The 22753-nt window shown below is 36.0% G+C and overlaps 4 protein-coding genes across 10 annotated transcripts; 3 read left to right on the top strand and 1 right to left on the bottom strand.

Moving 5' to 3' along the window:
- The first annotated feature begins 1106 nt into the window (after positions 1-1106).
- On the top strand, positions 1107-5234 carry LOC17898507 (lysine-specific demethylase JMJ25). Its single transcript, XM_006304608.2, has 13 exons — positions 1107-1721; positions 1825-1967; positions 2073-2172; positions 2268-2400; positions 2492-2546; positions 2649-3294; positions 3363-3695; positions 3797-4168; positions 4268-4337; positions 4416-4501; positions 4589-4708; positions 4820-4890; positions 4990-5234. The coding sequence occupies exons 1-13, from the start codon at positions 1107-1109 to the stop codon at positions 5072-5074; spliced, it is 2829 nt and encodes a 942-aa protein (XP_006304670.2). The 3' UTR covers positions 5075-5234.
- A 59-nt stretch (positions 5235-5293) lies between these two features.
- On the bottom strand, positions 5294-9437 carry LOC17896690. 7 transcript variants are annotated; one of them, XM_023788878.1, is made up of 4 exons: positions 8828-9048; positions 8574-8716; positions 7591-8327; positions 5294-7515 (listed from the first exon to the last, which is right to left on the bottom strand). In XM_023788878.1, exons 3-4 carry the CDS (start codon positions 8308-8310, stop codon positions 5449-5451), a joined length of 2787 nt encoding a protein of 928 aa, XP_023644646.1. In that variant the 5' UTR covers positions 8311-8327; positions 8574-8716; positions 8828-9048; the 3' UTR covers positions 5294-5448. The 7 variants fall into 7 exon arrangements, with proteins under 7 accessions (XP_023644646.1, XP_023644648.1, XP_023644647.1 ...); XM_023788880.1 differs by having other exon boundaries at positions 8683-8716; XM_023788879.1 differs by lacking the exons at positions 8574-8716; positions 8828-9048 and adding an exon at positions 9067-9437.
- A 3509-nt stretch (positions 9438-12946) lies between these two features.
- LOC17899655 (nuclear transcription factor Y subunit B-4) lies at positions 12947-13375 on the top strand. Its single transcript, XM_006304415.1, has one exon. It carries the CDS (start codon positions 12947-12949, stop codon positions 13373-13375), a length of 429 nt encoding a protein of 142 aa, XP_006304477.1.
- Positions 13376-17239: 3864 nt separating this feature from the next.
- Positions 17240-22252, top strand: LOC17897086 (sucrose nonfermenting 4-like protein). The gene is made up of 13 exons (XM_023789561.1): positions 17240-18007; positions 18159-18246; positions 18706-18882; positions 19130-19252; positions 19374-19433; positions 19623-19712; positions 20024-20158; positions 20337-20481; positions 20685-20858; positions 21272-21335; positions 21423-21492; positions 21682-21799; positions 21908-22252. The coding sequence occupies exons 1-13, from the start codon at positions 17883-17885 to the stop codon at positions 22000-22002; spliced, it is 1464 nt and encodes a 487-aa protein (XP_023645329.1). The 5' UTR covers positions 17240-17882; the 3' UTR covers positions 22003-22252.
- Positions 22253-22753: the final 501 nt, after the last annotated feature.

Genomic DNA, 22753 nt, shown 5'->3' with positions numbered 1-22753 from the left:
GGGTAAGCGCAATACAAATCAAGTGGTTCAGTTTTCGAATACTGTAAAATCATCAACCTTATCAGTGCTATTTACTGTATGTGTTTCATCAATTGGAGAAATAAACTTACAATAAGAAAATATTTAATATGTTTGAATATCCATTTATTTCCTTTAATTTTGCTGTTGTTTACATATATCCATATTTTGGGGTACTGTACAAATATGGGATCCACTATGAATAATAAACACCAACATTGAAAAAAAAAGAAGAAAAGAAAAGAAAAACAAGTGAACCCATGTTCTGTCTGAATACGATCTACAGAGGAGGAGGAGAAAAGGAAAACCTAAGAGGAAAAGGAAGAACCCAAACAAATAAAAAGCAGAACCTAAAAAAAAAAAAAAAAAAGAGAAAAGAAAAAAAGAAATCAGAGACAAAAGAGTCCTGAACGGAACATGATTGGTGGTATCTCTCCCATCTATCATCATCATCATCACCTCTGCAATTACTCTCGACCAAAACCCTAATTTCAGTTTTGGGGCTTTTCCTTCTTTCACTGTAAGTGTATGAGCAATTATTTTTATTTTTTAATGTACCTATATTTATACATAGTTGAGCCCTCTGGAATTCCCAAATCTTAGAAACCAACACTCTTCTCTTTAACAAGATTTCAATTCTTCCTTCGATTTTTGCAATTACCGATTTCGGAGCTCTCTTCTTCTTCTCTCTCTCTCTCTCTCTCTCTTATGAATTTGTAGTAGGTCCTCTTATTATGTACTTATGTATCTGTTGATTAGGTTCAAGGATCATGTGTCTGTTATTTTCGACTTCTTTTAGATTATTCTTAGTGTTCCGTTCTGCAACTCTATTTCCTTCTGTTTCTCCATACACTCCTTAGCTTATTGTTTCGTTTAGTTTTTTTTTTTAGTTAGATTGAGTGTGTTCTTTGAATTGATGGGAGGGGGATTATTACGGAGTTTCCTAAAAGTTTGGATTTTTGGGAGGGTTGCAATTTGGTTGATCATCTCACTCAATTCTAGCAGGAGTTTTTAAAGCTACCAATTTAGTTTTTTTTTTTTTTTTTTTCCCTTATGTGAGTGATCTATTTCTGATTAGTGTTTTAACAATGCAGGTCAATTTTGATGAAATTTGCGATTCAGTGATTAGAATGAGTGCTAATGAGCAAATTCGATCCGGCTCCGCCAATGTCAATGGCAATGGCAATGGCAATGGTGAGGGTGTTCTTGGGATTCCAGATGATTTACGGTGTAAGAGATCCGATGGTAAACAGTGGAGATGCACTGCAAAGTCCATGCCTGATAAGACCGTCTGTGAGAAGCACTACATCCAGGCTAAGAAGCGGGCCGCTAATTCCGCTTTTCGGGCTAACCAGAAGAAAGCGAAAAGGAGATCAGGCGAAACAGATACATATTCGGAAGGAAAGATCGATGATTTCGAGTTGCCCATCCCCAGCATTGAGCACTATAACAACGGCCACGCCTCTGCTTCCAAGGATAATGGTAGGATACTCAAGAGACATAAAAGCCTGATGCAGTACTCTCCCGAGACACCCATGATGAGGAGTTTTTCTCCACGTGTTGCTGTGAATTTGAACGATGAGTTTGCTAGAGATGTTGGAAGGTATGAAGAGTGCTACAGATCTTATAGGACACCACCACCTTCTGTTGCTGTTATGGATCCGTCACGCTACAGATCATCACACCAAAGCACGAGTCCAATGGTAAATTTGTTGATTCTCACTGGTTTGACAGACAACTTGTACTCACATATGAGTTTACATGAGGACTTACAAAGATTAAAGTAACTGTTTTTACATGTTGTAGGAATACTCAGCAGCAAGCACAGATGTGTCTGCAGAGTCTTTGGGGGAAATCTGCCATCAATGCCAGAGAAAAGACAGTGATAGAATCATTACTTGCCTCAAATGCAATCAGAGAGCCTTCTGTGACACTTGTATATCGACAAGGTGTGCTCTCTTTTTCTTTTAGTTCTGTTTATATCAGAAATTCGTTAACCTCTGGTAGAAAGAGTTCACGGTACACAGTACTGATGATGTCTGATGCATTTTAAGGTACTCGGAGATATCACTCGAAGAAGTTGAGAAAGTTTGCCCTGTGTGTCGTGGTTTGTGTGATTGCAAACCTTGCATGCGTTCTGATAATACAATAAAGGTGCGATCTTGTATATCCATAGATTCAAAACACTGCTACCTATTTTGGGGTTTAATATTTAGAACCATGCCATTGCTCTCTGTGAAATATTGCAGGTACAGATCCGGGATATACCTGTTTTGGACAAGGTGCAGTATCTATATCGTCTATTATCAGCTGTTCTTCCAGTGATAAAGCAGATCCATCTGGAACAGTGTACAGAAGTAGAACTAGAGAAGAGGCTTCGTGGTGAGATGAGTTTTTATTTACCGTGACTGTTGATGAATTATATATACTACTAACGTTTTTTCGGTTAACATTAGTTTTTTCTATGCTATAGGAGCTGAGATTGATCTTGTCAGGGCAAGATTAAAAGCAGATGAGCAGATGTGCTGGTACTTATGATCTGTCTTACATGCCTTTCTTCTTACTTGACTCTCTCTTGTTGGCACTTCGTATCGTCGTACATGTTCTTATTGATGTTTTGTTTCTTGTAGCAACGTGTGTCGGATACCAGTGGTTGACTACTACCGTCATTGTTCGAACTGCTCATATGACCTGTGCCTGAGATGCTGTCAAGATCTACGGGAAGAGTCTTCAGTTGAGATTAGTGGGACTAACAAAATCATAGGAGAAATAACAGGAGTTACTAAAATAAAACTAAACTTTTCATACAAGTTTCCTGAGTGGGAAGCCAACGGTGATGGGAGCATCCCCTGCCCCCCTAAGGAGTATGGAGGCTGCGGTTCCCGTTCTTTGAATCTCGCTCGCATTTTTAAGATGAATTGGGTTGCAAAGCTTGTGAAAAATGCTGAGGAGATTGTTAACGGCTGCAAAGTATGTGATCTTCGGAACCCTGAATTGTGTGACTCCAGATTCTGCAAATTTGCTGAGAGAGAAGAGAGCGGTGACAATTACGTGTACAGCCCGTCGCTTGAAACGATAAAATCTGATGGAGTAGCTAATTTTGAACAACAATGGGCAAAGGGTCGGCTTGTTACTGTAAAAAAGGTACTTGATGACTCATCTTGCTCTAGGTGGGATCCTGAGACTATTTGGAGGGATATAGACGAGAATTCTGAGGAGAAATTGAGAGAACATGATCCATTCTTGAAGGCCATAAATTGCTTGGAGGGGTCAGAGGTAAATTTCTTTCTTCTTCATATCTTCATATTGTTGAGTCAGAGATTCATTAGTGTTCATGTTCACAGGTTGATGTAAGACTTGGAGAGTTTACAAAAGCATATAGAGATGGGAAAAACCAAGAGACAGGTCTTCCCCTATTGTGGAAGTTAAAGGACTGGCCGAGCCCAAGTGCTTCTGAAGAATTTATTTTCTACCAAAGACCAGAGTTTATCAGAAGATTTCCATTTCTCGAGTACATACATCCTCGGTTAGGCCTTCTGAACGTGGCAGCCAAGTTGCCTCATTACTCGCTCCAAAACGATGCAGGTCCAAAGATTTATGTGTCTTGCGGGACATACCAAGAAATTGGTGCTGGTGATTCATTGACTAGTAGTATTCACTACAGCATGCGTGACATGGTACATGATTCAACTCTTGGATAACGATATATCACATTTGTCTTATTTTGGTTGATATGGGAAACTGGTTATGTTAGGTCAACTAAGATTCTTCTAATCAGGTATACCTCTTGGTGCACACATCTGAAGGAACAACAGTCGAAAGGGTGAGAGAGACAAATCCTGATCCAAGAGAATCCGACCAGAAGATGGACGAAAATGAGTCACCTCTTAGCCCTGAGGACAAATTAAGGGACGGAGAGTTACATGATCTATCACTTGGTGGGGTCAATACAGAGAAGAATGAATCTGAGATGATCTTGCCTGTGAATACAGAGGAAAAAATGGATCTTGATCACAACATGGACTCTTCTCGTACGTCTTCATGTGCAGGAGGAGCCCAGTGGGATATCTTTCGACGCCAAGACGTCCCCAAGCTGGCCGAGTACTTTAAGAGAACATTACAGAAGCCTGATAATTTTCAGACTGATTTTGTGAGTCTTGACTACTAACTTAACTAAATGAAATGTGAAAGTTATCTTTTTTCTTATGTCGAATGATTGGATTTCCTAATCTGTTTACGCTGGTTTCAGGTGTCACGCCCGTTGTATGAAGGATTATTCTTAAATGAACACCACAAAAGACAACTAAAAGATGAGTTTGGTAGAAAAACTGAACCCTTTCGATTTCTAAACGCATATTGCATGGAAGCCTGAGGGATGACTCTTGCTATTGTTTCAGGAGTTGAGCCATGGACGTTTGAGCAACATCGTGGTGAGGCTATCTTCATTCCGGCTGGAAGTCCGTTTCAAATCAGGAATCTTCAGGTAAATTTCATTTTCTATGAGACATAAAATCCACTGAGTTTCTAGTCCAATGCCCTTACTAAATATTGTTCGCACACATACAATCAGTCGAATGTTCAGGTGGCACTCGACTTCTTGTGTCCTGAGAGTGTTGGAGAGTCAGCAAGACTAGCTGAAGAAATCCGGTGTTTACCGAACGACCACGAGGCTAAACTTCAGATTTTAGAGGTAACAAAACTTTAATTCCAACTTCCCGTAGAACAAACCATTAAGTGATTCACCATGTCAGTGCCTTCAGTTCTAAAAACCTTGGAAAATGATTTGGGTTTTTAATATCAGATTGGAAAGATATCGTTATATGCAGCTAGCTCAGCTATCAAAGAAGTTCAGAAACTAGTCTTGGATCCAAAGTAAGTCGAAAAGAATTTAAGCCAAAACTAATCTAAAGAGTGAAGTGAATTTGAATTGACAATTTTTTAAATTTGGTTCCTATGTTATGGCTGCAAAAGATTTGGAGCGGAGCTTGGTTTTGAGGACCCGAACTTAACCAAAACAGTCTCTCACAACTTGGACAAGGCAATCAAGCGGCCGTAGCAAACTAGCTGCAGTTAAGTCAGTCTAGATTTGTATAGTAGTATAAAAATCATTGTTGTGACTTTAGTTTAGACTACTACTATACAGGATTTGTATGTATCTATGACTCTGTATATCAGGCTTCATAAATATTCATAACTATCATTACTAGTTCACTTAATTTTTCTGGATATTTGACCCATCTGAAAAGTTTCTTCCAATAGCTCTCAAGCAAACCAATAATAGAAACACTACTTATGGCTAAATAATTGAAATAACGAAAATAGCAAAGGGTATGGAATAAAACATCTCTTTTGTACACATTTTTTCTGCAGCAAGGCCAACCTTTTCACACCCCAACGTTCAAACTATCAAACTTACGTTCCTGAAGCTCCTTAGCCACGCCTGAATGGAAACTTCAAAACAATTGGTGGAAGTTTAGGGTATTGGGTTTGGACTGGCCTTGGATCCTGTATTCCATCTACAGCCTTGCCCTCAGCTCTTGCTTCATTGAGAAGATAGCTAGGTTTTGAATCCTCTATTTGATCCAAGGGCTTACTTGTTGGTGCTTTCTTTACAAAAATGCTTCTATCGTCTCCTTTGTGCTCCAAATCTGCACTCCCATTTCTGTTACAGGCTTTAGCTGAACGCTTTTTCTTTGTTGAACTTTCGCGTTTTCTCGGTTCCAGTTTACTCGTGCTTTTTATGCTCTTGTTTGTAAGAAAGCCGGATTCAAGAGCTTCCAGTGCCCGAGTGGTCAATGGTCGTTTTCTTGTGCTCTGTCTTCTCGGACCATCTGTATTATTCTGTTGGTCGTGTTGTTGTTCAGATGAACCCAGTTCTTGAGTAGTTTCCGGATCATTGGAAGAACACCTGTTAGCATTTGAGCCTGAAATGGAAGGGAGCTCAACTGCTTGCTTTTGTTCCATATCAATAGAAGCACCTTTTTTTTCTGATTCTGACACTGAACAGAGTGGTTCTGGTTCTGACAAAACTAGTTTTTGGGATGTTCTTATCTTCTCTGGAGAACAGTGCTTGTCTGCATTGGAGATAGAATTTAACCCACTTGGTTCAATCTCTGAAGTTTCTTGAATCTCAACAAGCAAAGAAGACGGCCCAGTTCCAGTTTTAATTGGTTGATCAGACTTTAAGTTCGTATGCTCAACCGACAATACGGTTTCATATGCCTCTTTGTCCCAGTTCATCTCTTCACAAGTGCTATTTTGGTGTTGGACTCCACATATATCTTGCTGGTCTGATTCAAGACAACCAGTCCTTTTTATGTTATCACCTGATAAATGTTTGAACACTGGACTTTCTCTTGAAATGCAAGCACTGAGCCGTCTGCGCTTCATAACTGGTGCAGAATTTACTAAATGATAGTTTGTTTCTGCTCGAGGGGTACGCCTGTGTGTAGTCAAACTCTTTGATGGATCCTTAATCTTCTCAAAAGTCTTCTCTTCCTTTATAGCAGAATCATCCCCTACATAGCCTCTTTTTGTGACATCACTTGGTAGAGGTCTCCATCTCCTAAACCCAGATAACTTTTCGCAGTAGTCTACACTCGTATCAATAATCGTGAATCGCATTTGGTCATCCACTTGATTATTGATATCTCGAGGCCTCACTTGAGACTTTTCCACATTCTGACTGTCCAGGGAATTTTTAGGCGCAGAAGATTCTTTTTCTCCTGGTCGAGTCTTTGGCTCAGAAACTAGAGACAGTACTGCATTAGGATTTCGCAAATCGCACAACTTCCCTCCTCCAGCAGCCAAACTAGTGTCCACAACTGTGAATTTCATTCCCAGAGTTCCACGGTTAGAACATGGAGACCTAAGGTAACGGTGTCTCTGACTATCAGACCGAGAAAACTCTTCATCTGATTGGTCAGAAGAGTTCTCTGCAACAAAAAATTCATCGGCGGTCGCTTCTCTGATCTCTCCTCCTGTTTCAAGGTCAATAAGCTCAGGCTCTGAAACAACCTTTGTTAGAATATCACTGATGGAATCATAGTAATGATCCCCTTTGATAAGCTCCTGTCTTGAAAACTTTTTCACGCCAGGGACCATGAAAACAATGTAATCCTTAGATCTTAAATAGCCTCGGTCCTCAGGCTGCTCTGAGTGCCATCCTCTGCCTAGCAAACGCGGCCATATGGCGTACCAGAATATATCATTGCAACGGGCTTTGCTCATACGTGAACAGCCAGTTAACTGATTTATTATACCAGCAGATGTGAGTGAATTGTAAGCCCCTAATCCCTGGACCGAAGATGGTTTCGAAGAAACCGTGAACCATGGTTTGGTCTTCATTGGTGTTGATGTAGGAACCGTGAGATCTTCTTTTTCTTTGCCAATTGCCACGGCGTCTACCAGAAGCCTGAGACCCACAAGAGTCTTCACTGTGTTTACGTATTTCTCCAGAGTGATAGTGACATTACCTTGAGCAAATGCCTTTGAGACCTGTGAATAGTAAGATCAGTGAACAAAAAATATATAGTAGTTAAGATTCCGCATCAAGATGTGAAAGAGACTCACATTCACGAGCATCTGTTTCTGAGATTCATCAGGGATAGAAGGCATCAAACGGGTTAACAACTGTTGTTGCCTCCAACCTGAATAGAGCTTTCTTCCATATACACATTTCCGGTTCCGCTTCTTGCGGGATTCAGACCAACTGTGGTACTTAGCAGAATTGTAGAACTTGCCATAGTAAAACAACATTATCTCTCCTACTCCTTTGTTCTCCATGAAATTCTTCACCTGAGTAAAGTTCTTCCCAAATGTATACAGACCAAGAACAAAGCTAGCTACCTCAAATTCTTCCCAAGAACTGGAAGGTATCGCGGGAACAGCCTCCAGATCCAATCTTTGCTTCTTGGATTCTAGATTCTTGTCACTCTTGCCTCTGTTCTTCGCAGAGGAACGGCTTTTTTTGGCTCTTAAAGATTTCAAAGATTGGTTCATGTCAACATTATCATCTCCATTTCCTTGTCCTCGTCTTTGTTTGTCTATCCACATTATTTGGACAGGTAGTCCGACGAGAAAGGAGTATGAAGAGTCATCCAAAGCAACAGGAGTTGAAAGAAACACAGCACGCTTGGATGCCGACATCATAGGAGGAATCTCAACCTGAAATTCATCTCCAACACGAGGCTCAACTCGTGGATCTCCACAGGAAAATCCATCATCATAGGAATCTTCCATAACAGCTGTTTCTTCCATAATATTGTTCTCCCCATCCATCAGAAGAACCATGCTCAACGTAGTGAAACCTGAAGGAACAAAAAAGAGCAGCATTCTCAATATTGAATATCAAACTGTTGAAAAATGTAAAAACATCAAGAAGATACAAACTGTAAACATCTAAATCAGACAGCAAAGAGAAATCAATCATAGTTTCATGGTAAATAGATACGTACAAGATCTGATTACTAGGACACCAAAAGGACAAAGATTAAAGATCCAACATCACCCTAAGTATGAACATTGAAATTAACCAACGGAGCTCAAATACATACATTGTCCACAGCAACACGACGGGGTAAAGTATAAAGCTCAAGTATTTTAGATCACAGTATCAAACCGACGATTCAACAACTTCAGATCGTGAAAGGAATTGAAAGATACCAAACACATTCGATTCAATTCACGTCTTAGATCACTGAAACAAACACAGCCACGGGAATTAAAAGCAAAACCCCACGAAAGCACGAAGACGAGAAAAAAGGTAAAATCTAGTGTTTTCAGAGGCAAATTGTGTAGAAACACTGACCCAGATTCATAAACTCGCTAATCAGACCTGATCAACGCAAAGCCCATAAAGCATCGATCCCGAACATCAAAGCAAGTTGTAGCATAGACATGTAATTCTCAATGATCTCTTTACGGATTAGCCCACTAGACGAACATATCAACAATGGTATGCAAGAAAAAGCAGCAAAAGTCGAAACCTTTACGCAAGAGACAAAAACATGGAAACACACACAGACACACACACAAAAAGATGGGTACTTTGATGTTAAAAGGAGGATTCATCATCTCCGGATTGTAAAGTGTCTCGATTTATAGGCATAAAGCAGTAGCGTTGCGAGTTGCGACACAAGAAGACCCAGAAAGAGGAAAGCAAACGCGTAAACATGAATTGCCAAACACGGCATGAGATGAAACCAAAGGAGATATGATAGATTTGATAACCTGAGTTAGTTTATGAGATGTCTCAACTCAACTCTGCAATGTTGGAGATTGTGGTGGCACTGTGAGAATCTGGAGTTTGGCAACAAGAACAGAGAGGACGAAGAATCGTTCGTGTTTTGTTGAGAGGGAGAGAGAGAAAGAGCACTGGTCGCTCTTTCAACACGAAGTCTTCGAGAGGAGAATGAGGCACATATGGAGAGATATATATGAGAAGAGTAGTAGAGTCGAATATAATCGTATAAAAGATTTTTTTATATATGCACTTTGGAGATTTCCATTGGCTATTTTAAGGGTTTAGAGTGTTTTTATTGTTTTCAGTTTTTAGTGTTCAAAAGTTAAAATACTCATAAAGTTGTGGACGTGATCTTGTGTTCTAGGTTGAATTATCTCTTCTTAGCCAAATTGATATAGTTTAATACTAACATTTTTATCAATATTAACATAATAATATAATGTTTTGAAATTAAAGGTTAAACAAGATTTACAATATCTTAAGTATATTTGTAAAAGCTATATACCATACATGCGTTTCAAACCATTTTAGGGAAAATATTTCGTAAAATGGAAGTATTCGGTATTCTGGTCAAAGAAATGAAAAGTTACTAAATTGTTATCGAAAAATGACAAAAATGTATTCCATGGAAATTATGATAAACTTATCGTTTTGTATTAGCTGTACTTTTTAAAAGGTATATTAATTTAGTATTAGCTAGCATCAACCTGTTAAATAGTAATATCGAATCTAAAATAATATATTACAATTTTTGTATGATGGGAGTGAGATCCATATGTAATTTCAATATATAGAAAATAACATATTTTGACCCCAAAAAAAACATATTATGAAATAAATGATATTAGTACATTAAATAATAATGTAGAAACTTAGGATAATTTGTATATAAAAGTCTCATATGATAGAAGTAGACAGCCATGTAACAGGAAAAGTAAAACAACTAGTCATGTTTAAATTATATAAGCTAAAACCATCCAAAATACTATGAGAAAAACTCCCATAATCTTTTTTCTTAATCCAATCTTTTTATATTGCCATTTAATGCAATTTTCTTACCATTTTATATCAAACTAGAAGAAATATATATATATATATATCACTCAGTTTTGTTTGGTGTATTTTGACGAGAAGTGCTATAATTTTTGTTTTTTTTTGTTTTCTATTTGCCAAAATAATTCAAAAAAGAGTTAGACAGAACAAAAAATTCAAGTTACGCAAAAGTAAAAAAAGAAAGAAAACACACACAGTCGATGGGGTGTGTTGTGGCTCCAAAGATAATAAATGGGCTAAAAATAGAAGGATCCATGGACGTAGAAATAGTGAAACAAACTTATTTCTAGAAAACAGAAAGCCCATATAAGAACGTCGTCTTCTTCTTCTTGTTGTTGATCATGCACGTGCTCTTTTAGTATCATTTACTTTAAAAGGCTGAAACCAATCCATGTCCGGTCTAATGAAAGTTGTAGGTCGGCTTTAATAATAACCTTTTTGTAGTTTTATTCGATAGTGAAAACTTAATTAAAATGTTTGCCAAATATTTTTGTAGTAATTAATAAACAAACTTAATTCTCCCGGTCTTTAACCTAGCCGGCGCGGCTTGTCTTCTGAACTAAACTAGTTTGGTGAAAACAATTGTTTTTGTTTTTACGTTCATTTATTGTTCTTGCTTTATTTAGTTGCAAGTTGCAACATAGTTCAAAGCATGCGAAACGTAAAACTGTTTTTTTTTTTTTTTAAATTTAAATTTGGGTTCTGACTGGGAAAAGAGTCTAGAATAATACACCAAGAAGGCAAGACACATATTTGAAATGATGATAATAATATAGTTAATATTACAAATGGACTCGAAAAGACAGCATTAGCGAATTATTAATCATATTTAAGCAAAAATAAATAGGAGACCGTTAACAACTTTCCGATTAAAATCCTAATTCAATTGATAAATTAAAGGGAAAAAGTGAAATGCTTTTCACAAAGAAATGAAAAATCTAACTTTACAGACACTTTTTTTTGTAATTGGTTGTTTGCATGGAAGTCAATCCAGTTTCGAAGTATGTAGAACGTCTTTTAAAACGCATAATTATGTAATCCGGTTTTAAATGACGTATTCTATTTAATTTCTTACGTAATTTAATCATTTTCTATAAACATCATAATAATATTTAAACCTCTCTAACATAGTAATATACCATGAGTAAAACACAGATTGTAAAGGAAATGCTCTAACACTAGCTAGCAAGACCAGAGAGTATACATATGTGACCTTATATTAGTTGAATTTTTTGCTCAGTATACACTAATAATAAGTATATGTTTTTACTAAAATATTTAAAATAGAAATGTCAAATGCATGCGAGTGGGAAATGAACCGTACTGGTTATTATGCGGATTACGTGCCTCGAATTTCATTTTTTTTCTCTCTTAATATTAAGGTTTTGACATTCCATAAGACAACCATTGCTTCATCAAGAATAATTTCTTTTTAGCAAAGTAGCTATAGCCTCTAATCAAAATTAGGTCAACTTTATTTTTTTTTTCATTGTGGGTCGTATTAAATTCTCAGTTTCCATTTAGAGCACTTCATACGTTATTTTAAATCCACAATAATTATTTAAGTAAGATTTCCAAGACACTCTAATTACATGAACCAATTAATGTAATCGTTTATACTTATATATTGTGATTTAAATGGTTTTTCGTATTTCCTTTTTAAAAATAAAAGATTAAACACAAACAAGATTTGAACACGTCAACACAATTCAATTCATATACGCTTAAGATAATTCCAGGGAAGATGATGGTAAGACAACCTATAAACAAATAAACCCAAATAATATTCTCACTAGCTCAACGCACTGCAAATGTCAAAGAATATTCGTATCATACTTTGTTAATTTAGTATATGTGCTAAAAGTTTTTATCTTTTTTCTATTAATACGCACGAGTTTACTTACATACACAGATATACAAAAAAAAAAAAGTGAGTGGGTTGTATCACATATATTGTATCACAAATTAAAGTGATGCTATTTTAAATTACTTATTAATAAGTGAAGCAAATATATATAATTTAACATCAGTTAATAATTAACTAATTTGCATCAATTATGATTCAATTTGTATTAGATTGTACCACTAAATATAGTTATATTTTCGACATTTCTCTCTAAGAATAAAACATAAGTTATGCGCTAATTGCTTTATAAATCAAAACGATATGATAATTTGTTAGTCTAATTATAATGGAAATATTATTTCGTTGATATCGATGATCTTACAAAAATAGCATTCTCATCATCATTTTGGAATCAATATGATGACTACATAGAGATATACAGATAAGAGTTATTTTTTGAATCACTTGGTTGCAAAATAATAGTAATACTGTAGAAGTAAAAAAAAGGAGTGATATATATTCATATACTATATATAATGCATATATAGGCTTCACATACACACATCCATATATACAGAGAGACAGAATCTTAGATATAGACATATAGTATGTAATAAATTAAGAGGTAGGTTCAGTGCAAGGACATGATAGCACATCTACTCATATACCTATGCATCTATAAATAGAGTGAGAGACTCATATATTGGATTACTCGTATATAAAAAATGGTATAAAGAGAGCCGATAGAGGTAATAGATTCATTAAAACAAGAAGAGAGAAAAAAAATGACAGATGAAGATAGATTGTTACCAATAGCCAATGTAGGGAGACTTATGAAGCAAATCTTACCATCAAATGCAAAGATCTCAAAAGAAGCAAAACAAACAGTTCAAGAATGTGCAACAGAGTTCATAAGCTTTGTTACATGCGAAGCCTCGGACAAGTGCCACAGGGAGAATCGAAAGACGGTGAATGGTGACGACATCTGGTGGGCTCTCAGCACTCTCGGCCTTGATAACTATGCTGACGCCGTGGGTAGGCATCTTCACAAGTACCGCGAAGCCGAGCGAGAAAGAGCTGAGCACAACAAAGGTAGCAATACTGATAGTGGGAATGAGAAAGAACCCAACACTAGAAGTGATCTACAGAACCAGTCGACAAAATTTGTTAGAGTTGTTGAGAAGGGAAGCAGCTCCACGCCTCGTTTGAACTAGATATATTGATGAAACCAAAGAAAGATCTGTAGAGAAACGAAAAGGATTCAAAAATGTTAATGTTGAATCTTTAATATATACAAATGTATATGTCTGTAATTGCTTTATAATTTCATATTTTCTACATATATATAAAGATATGAGATTTCTTGTTGCAAGCAATTAATAAGGTGTAATTCAGACTTAGAGTTGGTCGGTTTGAAACAGTGGAGGATCCCATGGATATGGAAGTGAAGAAGATAGCAGAAACTAGGTACTAATTAATTAACAAGATGACTTCGTTTTTTTTTTCTTTTCTTCTCGTTGATATGTAAGAATATAAGAAGTTTATGCGTATATTATATATCATCACTGCATAGATTGATCGAAGGCTACATCCATAAACATAATTAGGCTAAAAAATAAGAGTTTTATATATTTGTATCTTACCGTATTGATTTATCCATGGATCTGTTTCAGTGGCTTGATCTGTGATGTCTTTTCATCCCCTTAATTATGGAGCCTGAGCTAGTGTTTTGTTTTTTTTTGGTTAATAAAGAAGCCTGATCTAGTACTGTTAACCAACATAAAGGAGCTAGCATTAGGACTTGAGTACTTGACCATTTAAATGAATGAAATTCTTTTTAATAGGAATACGATTCTCTTGATGAAATTCTAAAGAACGTGATTAGTTCATATTAATGGAAAGAAGCTGAGACAGTTGACACTTGCCAGTTCTTTGTTCACATGTAAGCAGATTGATCTCAAGACAAGTCAGGCAGAAGATATATAAGAAAGTTACAATTAAGTTAAAGTCAATACACTTTATTTCTTCTCAAAAACAGCCCATAGAAATTAAGAAGAACCAATAAGGCGATGAGCTCTTCTTTTGTTTATCGTAAAACTAAAGAGTCAAAAGGGTCTAGGGTTTGAATGAAGAGGGTACGTTATAGGTTCAGAATACCAAAAATAACCCTAAGAATCTGAGGACCACAACCTTATGGGTACACTAAACCCAAAATTATATATGAATTTCGAAGATTTGTATATCTTACGACATGCTCGCTTTATGGTTATCTGCAAATGGGTGATTTTAAATCATCAAATTAAAAAGAAAGTAAGAAATCATTCATCAAAGAAAGATGCAGCCTATAGTTTATGTAGAGCCTTCTTGGGACCACTTCTCAACTATCTTATGTTCTTCTTGTTCGAATCAACTAGGATTAATTGACCAAGTTACATATATATAAGAGATTAGTTCAAAGAGACAAAAGCTGAAATCGCAAACATCAAGATCTTTATTTATCAATAACTATACCAAGATAGTAATTGTAACATTCCAACAGTACATTTTAAACTATTAGTATACCAATGTGGTAACACTCAATATGTTTTGTTATGTACTACTACTATTAACCTTAACAATGTTTATATCTGACATCTATGTACTGAGTGGTTACAGGGATATATATGTTTGTTTCCATTGGCTCAAACCATGGAATCGCGGCATTGAGCTCCTGCACAGGCAGGCAGCGATGCCTCGGGAACCAGGAGCGCGAATATTTTAAGGTAACAACAAGTACAAACCACATCTGATGTACCCATTGTGAAGGACAAAGAGAGAAATGAAGAGGAACAGGTCCATGTGAGATATAATATCCATTATGATGATTTTACATACAAGCATTGTGGTTGTGCATGGACAAAAGATATTTATATATATATTAGCGCTTACTGTTATGATGAATTTACCCTACAGCCGTTTATTTTACTCAAGTTGTTGAACTTGATTCCTATGAGAATCCCATGAGAATGAGATGCACCCATGTCAAAAGTTCTTCAAGTAAAAGGAAAAGAGCTGTTTGATACCATCTTTTTTTTTCCAGGGTTATTTAATTTTCTATTTGTAGTATACTAGCCTAATGGAGAACAACTCATTCGTAAAGAATCTTCAAAATTTTACAGAGTTTGAAAAAACATAAGTCGTCAGATATTTAGGTTTTCGATGGCATCACTTCTTAAAACGAATCTGATAGAACCAAACTTAATGCAAATATATAATTCTGCCAATGCGTGAATTAAGTAGTGTTTGATCCACCACCTCTATTCTATTACTTGGAAGAATCAGTTAGCAGCTTTGGCTATTGTACGAAGATGTTGTAGACATATATATATATATATGTGCACTTTTCAGATTGTTATTTCATTGGCTCTAAATTTGAATTTTTCTTCTAAAGACAGACAACCGAACCTCGAAAACCCTAGCTCAGTCAAAATACATCTTTTTATTTTATTTTTTATTGAACTCAAATTCTTTAGAACTGTTAACTTCAAAGTCAAAACAGCTCATAGTTTCATTGTTCTATATATCTTTTTAAATTCGGACATATTTCAAATCTTAATATATATATATATATATATATATATATATATATATATATTATAGCAGAATTTTTCCTTCTGTTTTTAGCTCGTACGTTGAGAAGCCATCACTTCAACAGTTCAACCTTTTCATTTGACATCTTGTTATATTTTTATAGGGTACGTAGTTTGCATTCAATAGCACGGATATTATATGTATAAAATAGCTAGGAAGCTAACATATATGGACAATGAGATTAGAAAAGATGGATATATAGATGATGATGGTGAGTGGTGTGACCTATGGATCTTGAACTCAAAACTCTGTCGAGGCGATTGCTATCACTGATTGAGTTTATAGTATATATTCTTGCGTTAAAAAGAGATGCAGTCCAAGCCTTACTTACCGTACGTCGTAGGTTTGTCTAAATAATAAGCACAGAAGTAAATAAAACATAAATAACCACAAAGAGTTTCTTCGTTAACTCACAATATATAAAGTTGTATCTGAGATTATATTCCAACGTTGCAATTCATGTTCTTATAAAAAAGAATGATTGCAAATCTATCGTCTTCAAAATATAAAGTCACTTTACACTTGTACTTTTTTAAAAAAACATTGTACTATTAGACTCGAACCGTTTTTTCTTTAAGGATATGTGTATGGGCCGAGTATTTGGGGGGGGGGGGTTTGGCACTACTTTACAGAGACTAAACAAACCTACGAGACAATGAATTTATATGGATAAGCTGCTCACAATCAGGCCATCCTGGAATACATGACACACGATTTCTCCGGCCTGTACAAGTTTGTATATATTTACCGTGTATGTGTAAATGATACACTACGAATTGAAAAAGAAGTAACACTGAAGATTAATAAATAAAAACATTTGGCAAATTTTTTTTCCTTTGTTTATTCATATATATGAATGATATTGATTAATTAGAATTAGAAAAGTCGTGTATAATTTTTATTCTCTTTTTTGTTGTTGAAGAAACTAATTGTTTATCCTCGGAAACATATGTGCGATCTGTCATCAATCAATTCTAAACGTTTTGATAGTCAATATGTCTTGTTTATATATTTGTTGAAAATTAGAAAATACTATTTAGCTCTTCTAAATGTCAAATATTCACAGTTAAATGAGAGATTATAGTCATTTCCATTATAAATAACTAAATATAAATTGTTAGTAAAATAGATCCTCATCTAGTGTTATATATGATAGGATGTTGGATATGAATTATTAGTTGGTTGACTAAAAATAAATATTAGATGCTAATTTACGCAAAAGAAGTAAATATAAAACATATACTATTTTGTGTTGTCTGGAAAAAATAAATTTGCTGAATGAGATATATGTTTTTAATAATGGCAAAAGGAGAAGCATATTCAGTTAATAAATGTCAAAAAATGTTATTCGGAAAACTAGAAAAATTTGTGTATATATATATATACTCCAGTAAGTAATAAAAAAAGAAAAAAAAAAGAAAAAAAAAAGGAAATCATATCTCCATGGATTAAAAACAACATTTTCATTACGCAGCGCTTCTTCGCCCTCAGATTCTTCACCTTGAGAGACCATAACCATCATTCCCAGATCCAAACAATGCCATCTCCACTCTCTCTAATTAGGGTTCTCTCCTACTTTTCAAATCCCTAATTCTTCCTGCCTTCAATTGTCTCTTTTGCGATCATCGAGCTCCTCTCTCTCTCTCTCTACTCTTCTTCCTCCTTCCCCGAATTAGAAAAGATCAGACCCGCCGCGAATTCCTGGGGAATTTTTCAGCTAGGGTTTCCAGGTGGTGTATTTTCATCAGTTGACCTTTGCTTTCACAGCCAGATCGTTCCGTGGTTGAGTTTAGGGCTCGTCTACAAGGTTTTCGTGTTGGTGAAATTTCCTATCTAGGTTGAGGAGAGTTCAGTAATTTCGTTGTAGATCGTGATTTGGGCTTTTAGGGTTTCGGTTACTGGTGGCTGGGATTTATGGTTGCGCTATCGAATTCGGACTCTCTGCATGTGTAAGCGTTGAAGTCGGAAGTTTTCCTCAAAAGCGTGTCTTCTGCTGAAGAGTCAATATCATTTTTACTCACTGAGAATCGATTGAAGAAGTTTTTAGGAATTAGTTTCTGTGGATTGTAACTATATAAATACTGGGAGGGGATGTTTGGTTCTACATTGGATAGCAGCCGTGGAAACAGCGCTGCCTCAGGGCAGCTTCTTACTCCCACCCGCTTCGTCTGGCCTTATGGAGGTAGAAGGGTCTTCCTTAGCGGATCTTTCACCAGGTGAGATGGCTGAGCTACAACTAGGATTTTATATTACAGAAAAGACATTTGAGGTTGCTTGTTGTTTATCCGATACATTATGTGCTGCCTATACTATCCATTGGGGGTTTTGAAGTCCATGGACTGATTTCTGAATTGGGCATGTAAACAGGTGGACAGAACATGTGCCATTGTCCCCGCTTGAGGGCTGCCCTACTGTTTTTCAAGTCATTTGCAACTTGACGCCTGGATATCATCAGGTTAATAATCTTGTACTGGACCTTTTTCATGACAAATTCCTTGTGAATTTAATTCCCGCATGAGCATTTATGTCCTTAATGTGATTTTGCAATGTCCATGGTGCTACTCTATTCAGTATCTGGATGCTTAACCCATCCAATATGTATGAGAATCTAATATACCTCTGTCACAGCTGTACAATTTTGGCTAAGAAAATTTCGAATTCCTTGGCTAGTTGATCAAATTTTGGCTTTTTACATTACCATCGACATAACTCAAAATTCTAGCAAACTTATATTTTGGGTTTATCATGTTGTTGTGATAGCTAAATCACTTCTTTTAATAAAAGCTACAGAGCGTATAGAAATTTATATACTTTTGCAATTGGATATATTATATTTGACATGATTTTAATTATTACAACTTGAGATGCTTAAGAAGCCACTAATGTTACATTCAGTTATTTTACTCCTATGCAGTATAAGTTTTTTGTTGATGGGGAATGGCGGCACGATGAGCACCAACCATTTGTAAGCGGAAATGGTGGAGTAGTGAATACAATATTTATAACTGGACCAGATATGGTTCCTGCTGGTTTTAGCCCAGAGACACTCGGCCGGTCGAATATGGATGTGGATGATGTCTTCGTGCGACCAGTAAGGAATCTGACCTTCTTTTCTATATTGCAGTGTTTATTCTTGTGGATTTATTGTTTAGGTTTCGTGAGTTGCTTCCAGTTTGGCTTTTTTTTAATTATCGTTGATGTCATTAGTCTAAGTATTATTTATGTTAGACCATTTTTCATGATGTATAAAGCAGGATCCATTAAGTTCCATTAATTTGTTTCTGAGACTACATTCAAATTGAGTTTCTGACTGTTTTTACTTGCTGATTATATTATAGGCTGATCCATCCCAGGAAACTATCCCTAGGTTGTCAGGGGTTGATTTGGAGATGTCTCGTCACCGTATATCTGTTTTATTGTCAACTCGTACTGCATATGAGCTGCTCCCTGAATCGGGCAAGGTCTGGTTTTTTTTTTCCCTAACCATGATTGATGATTTTGTTTCTTCATGTCCTATAGAATATCAATATGACTTCTAAATTTTTACTCGGAAATTGTCTAAGGTGATCAGAAATTTTACAGGTTATTGCATTGGATGTTAATTTACCAGTGAAGCAAGCATTCCATATACTCTATGAGCAGGTCTGCTCTATTTTCCAGTTACTCTTGTGTCAGCTTCTGTTCTCTTTGGGATGTTCATCTCTCTGTCTCTCACATTCACTGTAAACATTCGAATATTGTTGTATCGAGACCCGAAAAAGGAAGGAACTGAAAATAAATGAACTATAGATATTCTGGCTTTCTGTTTTTGCTAATTCCAGATGTTTTCAGGGAATCCCTTTGGCTCCTCTCTGGGACTTTGGTAAAGGCCAATTTGTTGGAGTTCTTGGTCCACTAGACTTCATTCTAATACTGAGAGAGGTTAGCTTCTCTACAAACTATTCTTTTCGACAGCATTCCTCCGTGTTACTACTGCATACTTTTAGAATTGCCAAGAGGGAAGTCTGGATATCTTATAAATCCTCATTTTGGCTACCAGAGGCCTCTGTAGTAAGAAAAATTTATCTACTGTGTAGGACCTGTGGGTATAATTATACCAGTGTGGGGATTATTATAGATTTACTTAGCTTATTAGTATATTACCTGGTGTGAGATATCTGCAGATGTTTTACTAGATTTCTCAGTATGAAATTTCACTCTTGCGTGGTAATAGCAAACTTGTGAAATTGCAGCTTGGAACTCATGGATCAAACCTGACAGAGGAAGAGCTTGAGACACACACAATAGCAGCCTGGAAAGAGGGGAAGGCTCATATTAGCCGACAATATGATGGAAGTGGGAGACCGTATCCTAGGCCACTTGTTCAGGTGCGATTTTCACAATTGCATTCTACCGCTTACTACTGACTTTCGTTCAGTTTCGCTTCTGTTTGTGTATTTTCTGAACATAGACTTTCTTAGAAATTTCTATTACATGTTACAGTCAAAACACTAGTAGTTTTTCTCTCTTGCTATTGTTAATGTTACTTTAATAAATGGCTATCAGGTTGGACCCTATGATAATCTGAAAGACGTTGCCCTGAAAATTTTGCAAAACAAGGTTGCAGCCGTTCCGGTTATATTTTCGTCCTTGCAGGATGGTTCATATCCACAGTTACTGCATCTTGCTTCGCTATCAGGCATATTAAAATGTAAGGTGGCTTCATTGTGAATAAAATACTCCCATTGGCCATAAAGACTTTTTAACTCTTGACGTGCATATGATTCTCCCATTTCCAAAATTTTCCCACTTCTTTTCTCCAAATTCTGTGAAGTAGGGAGGGGAATTAAAGCTATAGTTGCAACTGACTGTTCCAAACTCCACTTTGTCTCTAAATTAAGCATAATCTTCCAGGTATATGCAGATACTTTAGACATTCGTCTAGCTCTTTGCCAATCCTTCAGCAACCTATTTGTTCAATCCCCCTGGGTACTTGGGTCCCTAGAATTGGAGAATCAAGTAGCAAACCTCTCGCTACATTGAAACCACATGCCTCTTTGGGTTCTGCGCTCTCATTATTAGTTCAAGGTAATGCATTTTGCTCAGTTTTCATTAATATCTTGTTTGAAGCTCATCTCTTCTGCAACTTCAGACTAACCTCTACATTTCAATCAGAATTCAGTTTTGAGAAATTTCATCATAGATGGTAATTACAACTAAATAGCTGCACAGAGCATCATATTGATACAAATCAATACAGAACAAATAACCAACTTTAGATGTTACCACTTTTATAACTGTTGTACAGATGTAAATGTTGCAACATGAGTAAACTAACGTGAGATTTAAGAACATGGAAACAATACTGTGAATCTTAAAGAAAAGCATACATCCAGAATTTCTCGTAGGGCATTGCATTCGGTAACCTCTCTGTTTCCTCGTATGGAAATGAATGAAAAAATTGTGCTTCATTTATGTCTCTGGTTTTGTGGTTATTACAGCTGAAGTTAGTTCAATTCCGGTAGTGGATGACAATGACTCACTTATTGACATATACTCTCGAAGGTAAATCTCTATTTACCCAATCGACATGATATGCCTTGTGCATTCCATTTTTACGTCCTCTGTCTGATGTTATTTGTAATGGTTTAGTGATATAACTGCTCTGGCTAAAGATAAGGCATACGCACAGATTCATCTTGATGACATGACGGTCCACCAGGTAAACCTCTAATCAGAAACCAAGATTCATACCGTGTCTCATCAAACTCTTCTTTTACGAGTTTACTTAAGTCTTATCTGCCTATATCGTTGGAAATTGTCTCCTTTGTAATTGATTTATACATAATTAGAATAATGGAAAATAGATAGAAGGTTAGAATAAAGTGGAGAATGTGTTTTGTGGTTTCAGGCGCTGCAGTTGGGGCAAGATGCGAGTCCGCCTTATGGAATCTTCAACGGGCAGAGATGTCACATGTGCTTGCGCTCAGATTCTCTTGTGAAGGTGATGGAGCGGCTGGCAAATCCAGGTACAATCACTCATATCATCTTCAGCATTGTATGTCGTAATTTGGCACATGAACATCAGATAAAGATGTATTGGGGTTTGGTTTGTGGTGTATATAATAAACAAACAGGTGTAAGGAGGCTGGTGATAGTGGAAGCAGGGAGCAAACGTGTTGAAGGTATCATATCATTGAGTGATGTTTTCCAATTCCTGCTCGGTCTTTGACTCCCACAGCAAAACAACCTCCTCAAACTCTCTTTTTTTTGTTTTTCCTCATTTCATCAGATCAAACTACCCAACAATTTGCATCTTTTTATTTTAATTTTTTTTTTCTTCTTCTTGCAAGGAATTTGTAAATTTGCTACGAACCTCTTCATCATTGTTTTCTTCTTCTTATTTTTGTTGTTTTAGTTGAACGGGTTTCCATTCTTGTGAAGATATTGGCTACCGGAATCTTTACTAGTAGCTTTCCTCAGCTTTGTCTTCCCCCCCCCCCTTTACTTTTTCTTAGTTTTGTTTACCCTTTATGTTGAATTTTCGCTTCATCTACTCAGAAAAAGCAACAGCATGAGAATGAGAATGAGAATGAGAATCTCGTAGGACAATGTATAAGTTGACAGTGATCAAATTGCACCAGAGAATAAGCCTATGATTGAAGCTTACAAATGATGATTAGAATGGTTACAACAGAGTTGGTTGTTAAGTGAACCTTCATGAAAAGTATCATCAAAATAGAGAATTTGTTGGAATGACTTTACAAGATTTTTTAAAATCATGATAAAGTAATTAATGACCTAATAATTTAATTCATCAACAATTAGAGATTTTATTTTTTGTTTTATTTGAATAACACAAAACTTTTAATGACTTTATAACAATAATAATTTTATATTTATGAAGATTTTAAATGACTTTTTATAAATTATTAAATAATAACACCAAATTTAAAAAGATTTTAATAAAATCTTAACTGAAT

Source organism: Capsella rubella, unplaced genomic scaffold, assembly GCF_000375325.1.
Source record: "Capsella rubella cultivar Monte Gargano unplaced genomic scaffold, Caprub1_0 scaffold_1, whole genome shotgun sequence".
NCBI classification, from domain to species: Eukaryota; Viridiplantae; Streptophyta; class Magnoliopsida; order Brassicales; family Brassicaceae; genus Capsella; species Capsella rubella.
Note: the sequence above shows the minus strand (reverse complement) of the source record. Positions and strands in the feature narration are given on the sequence as shown.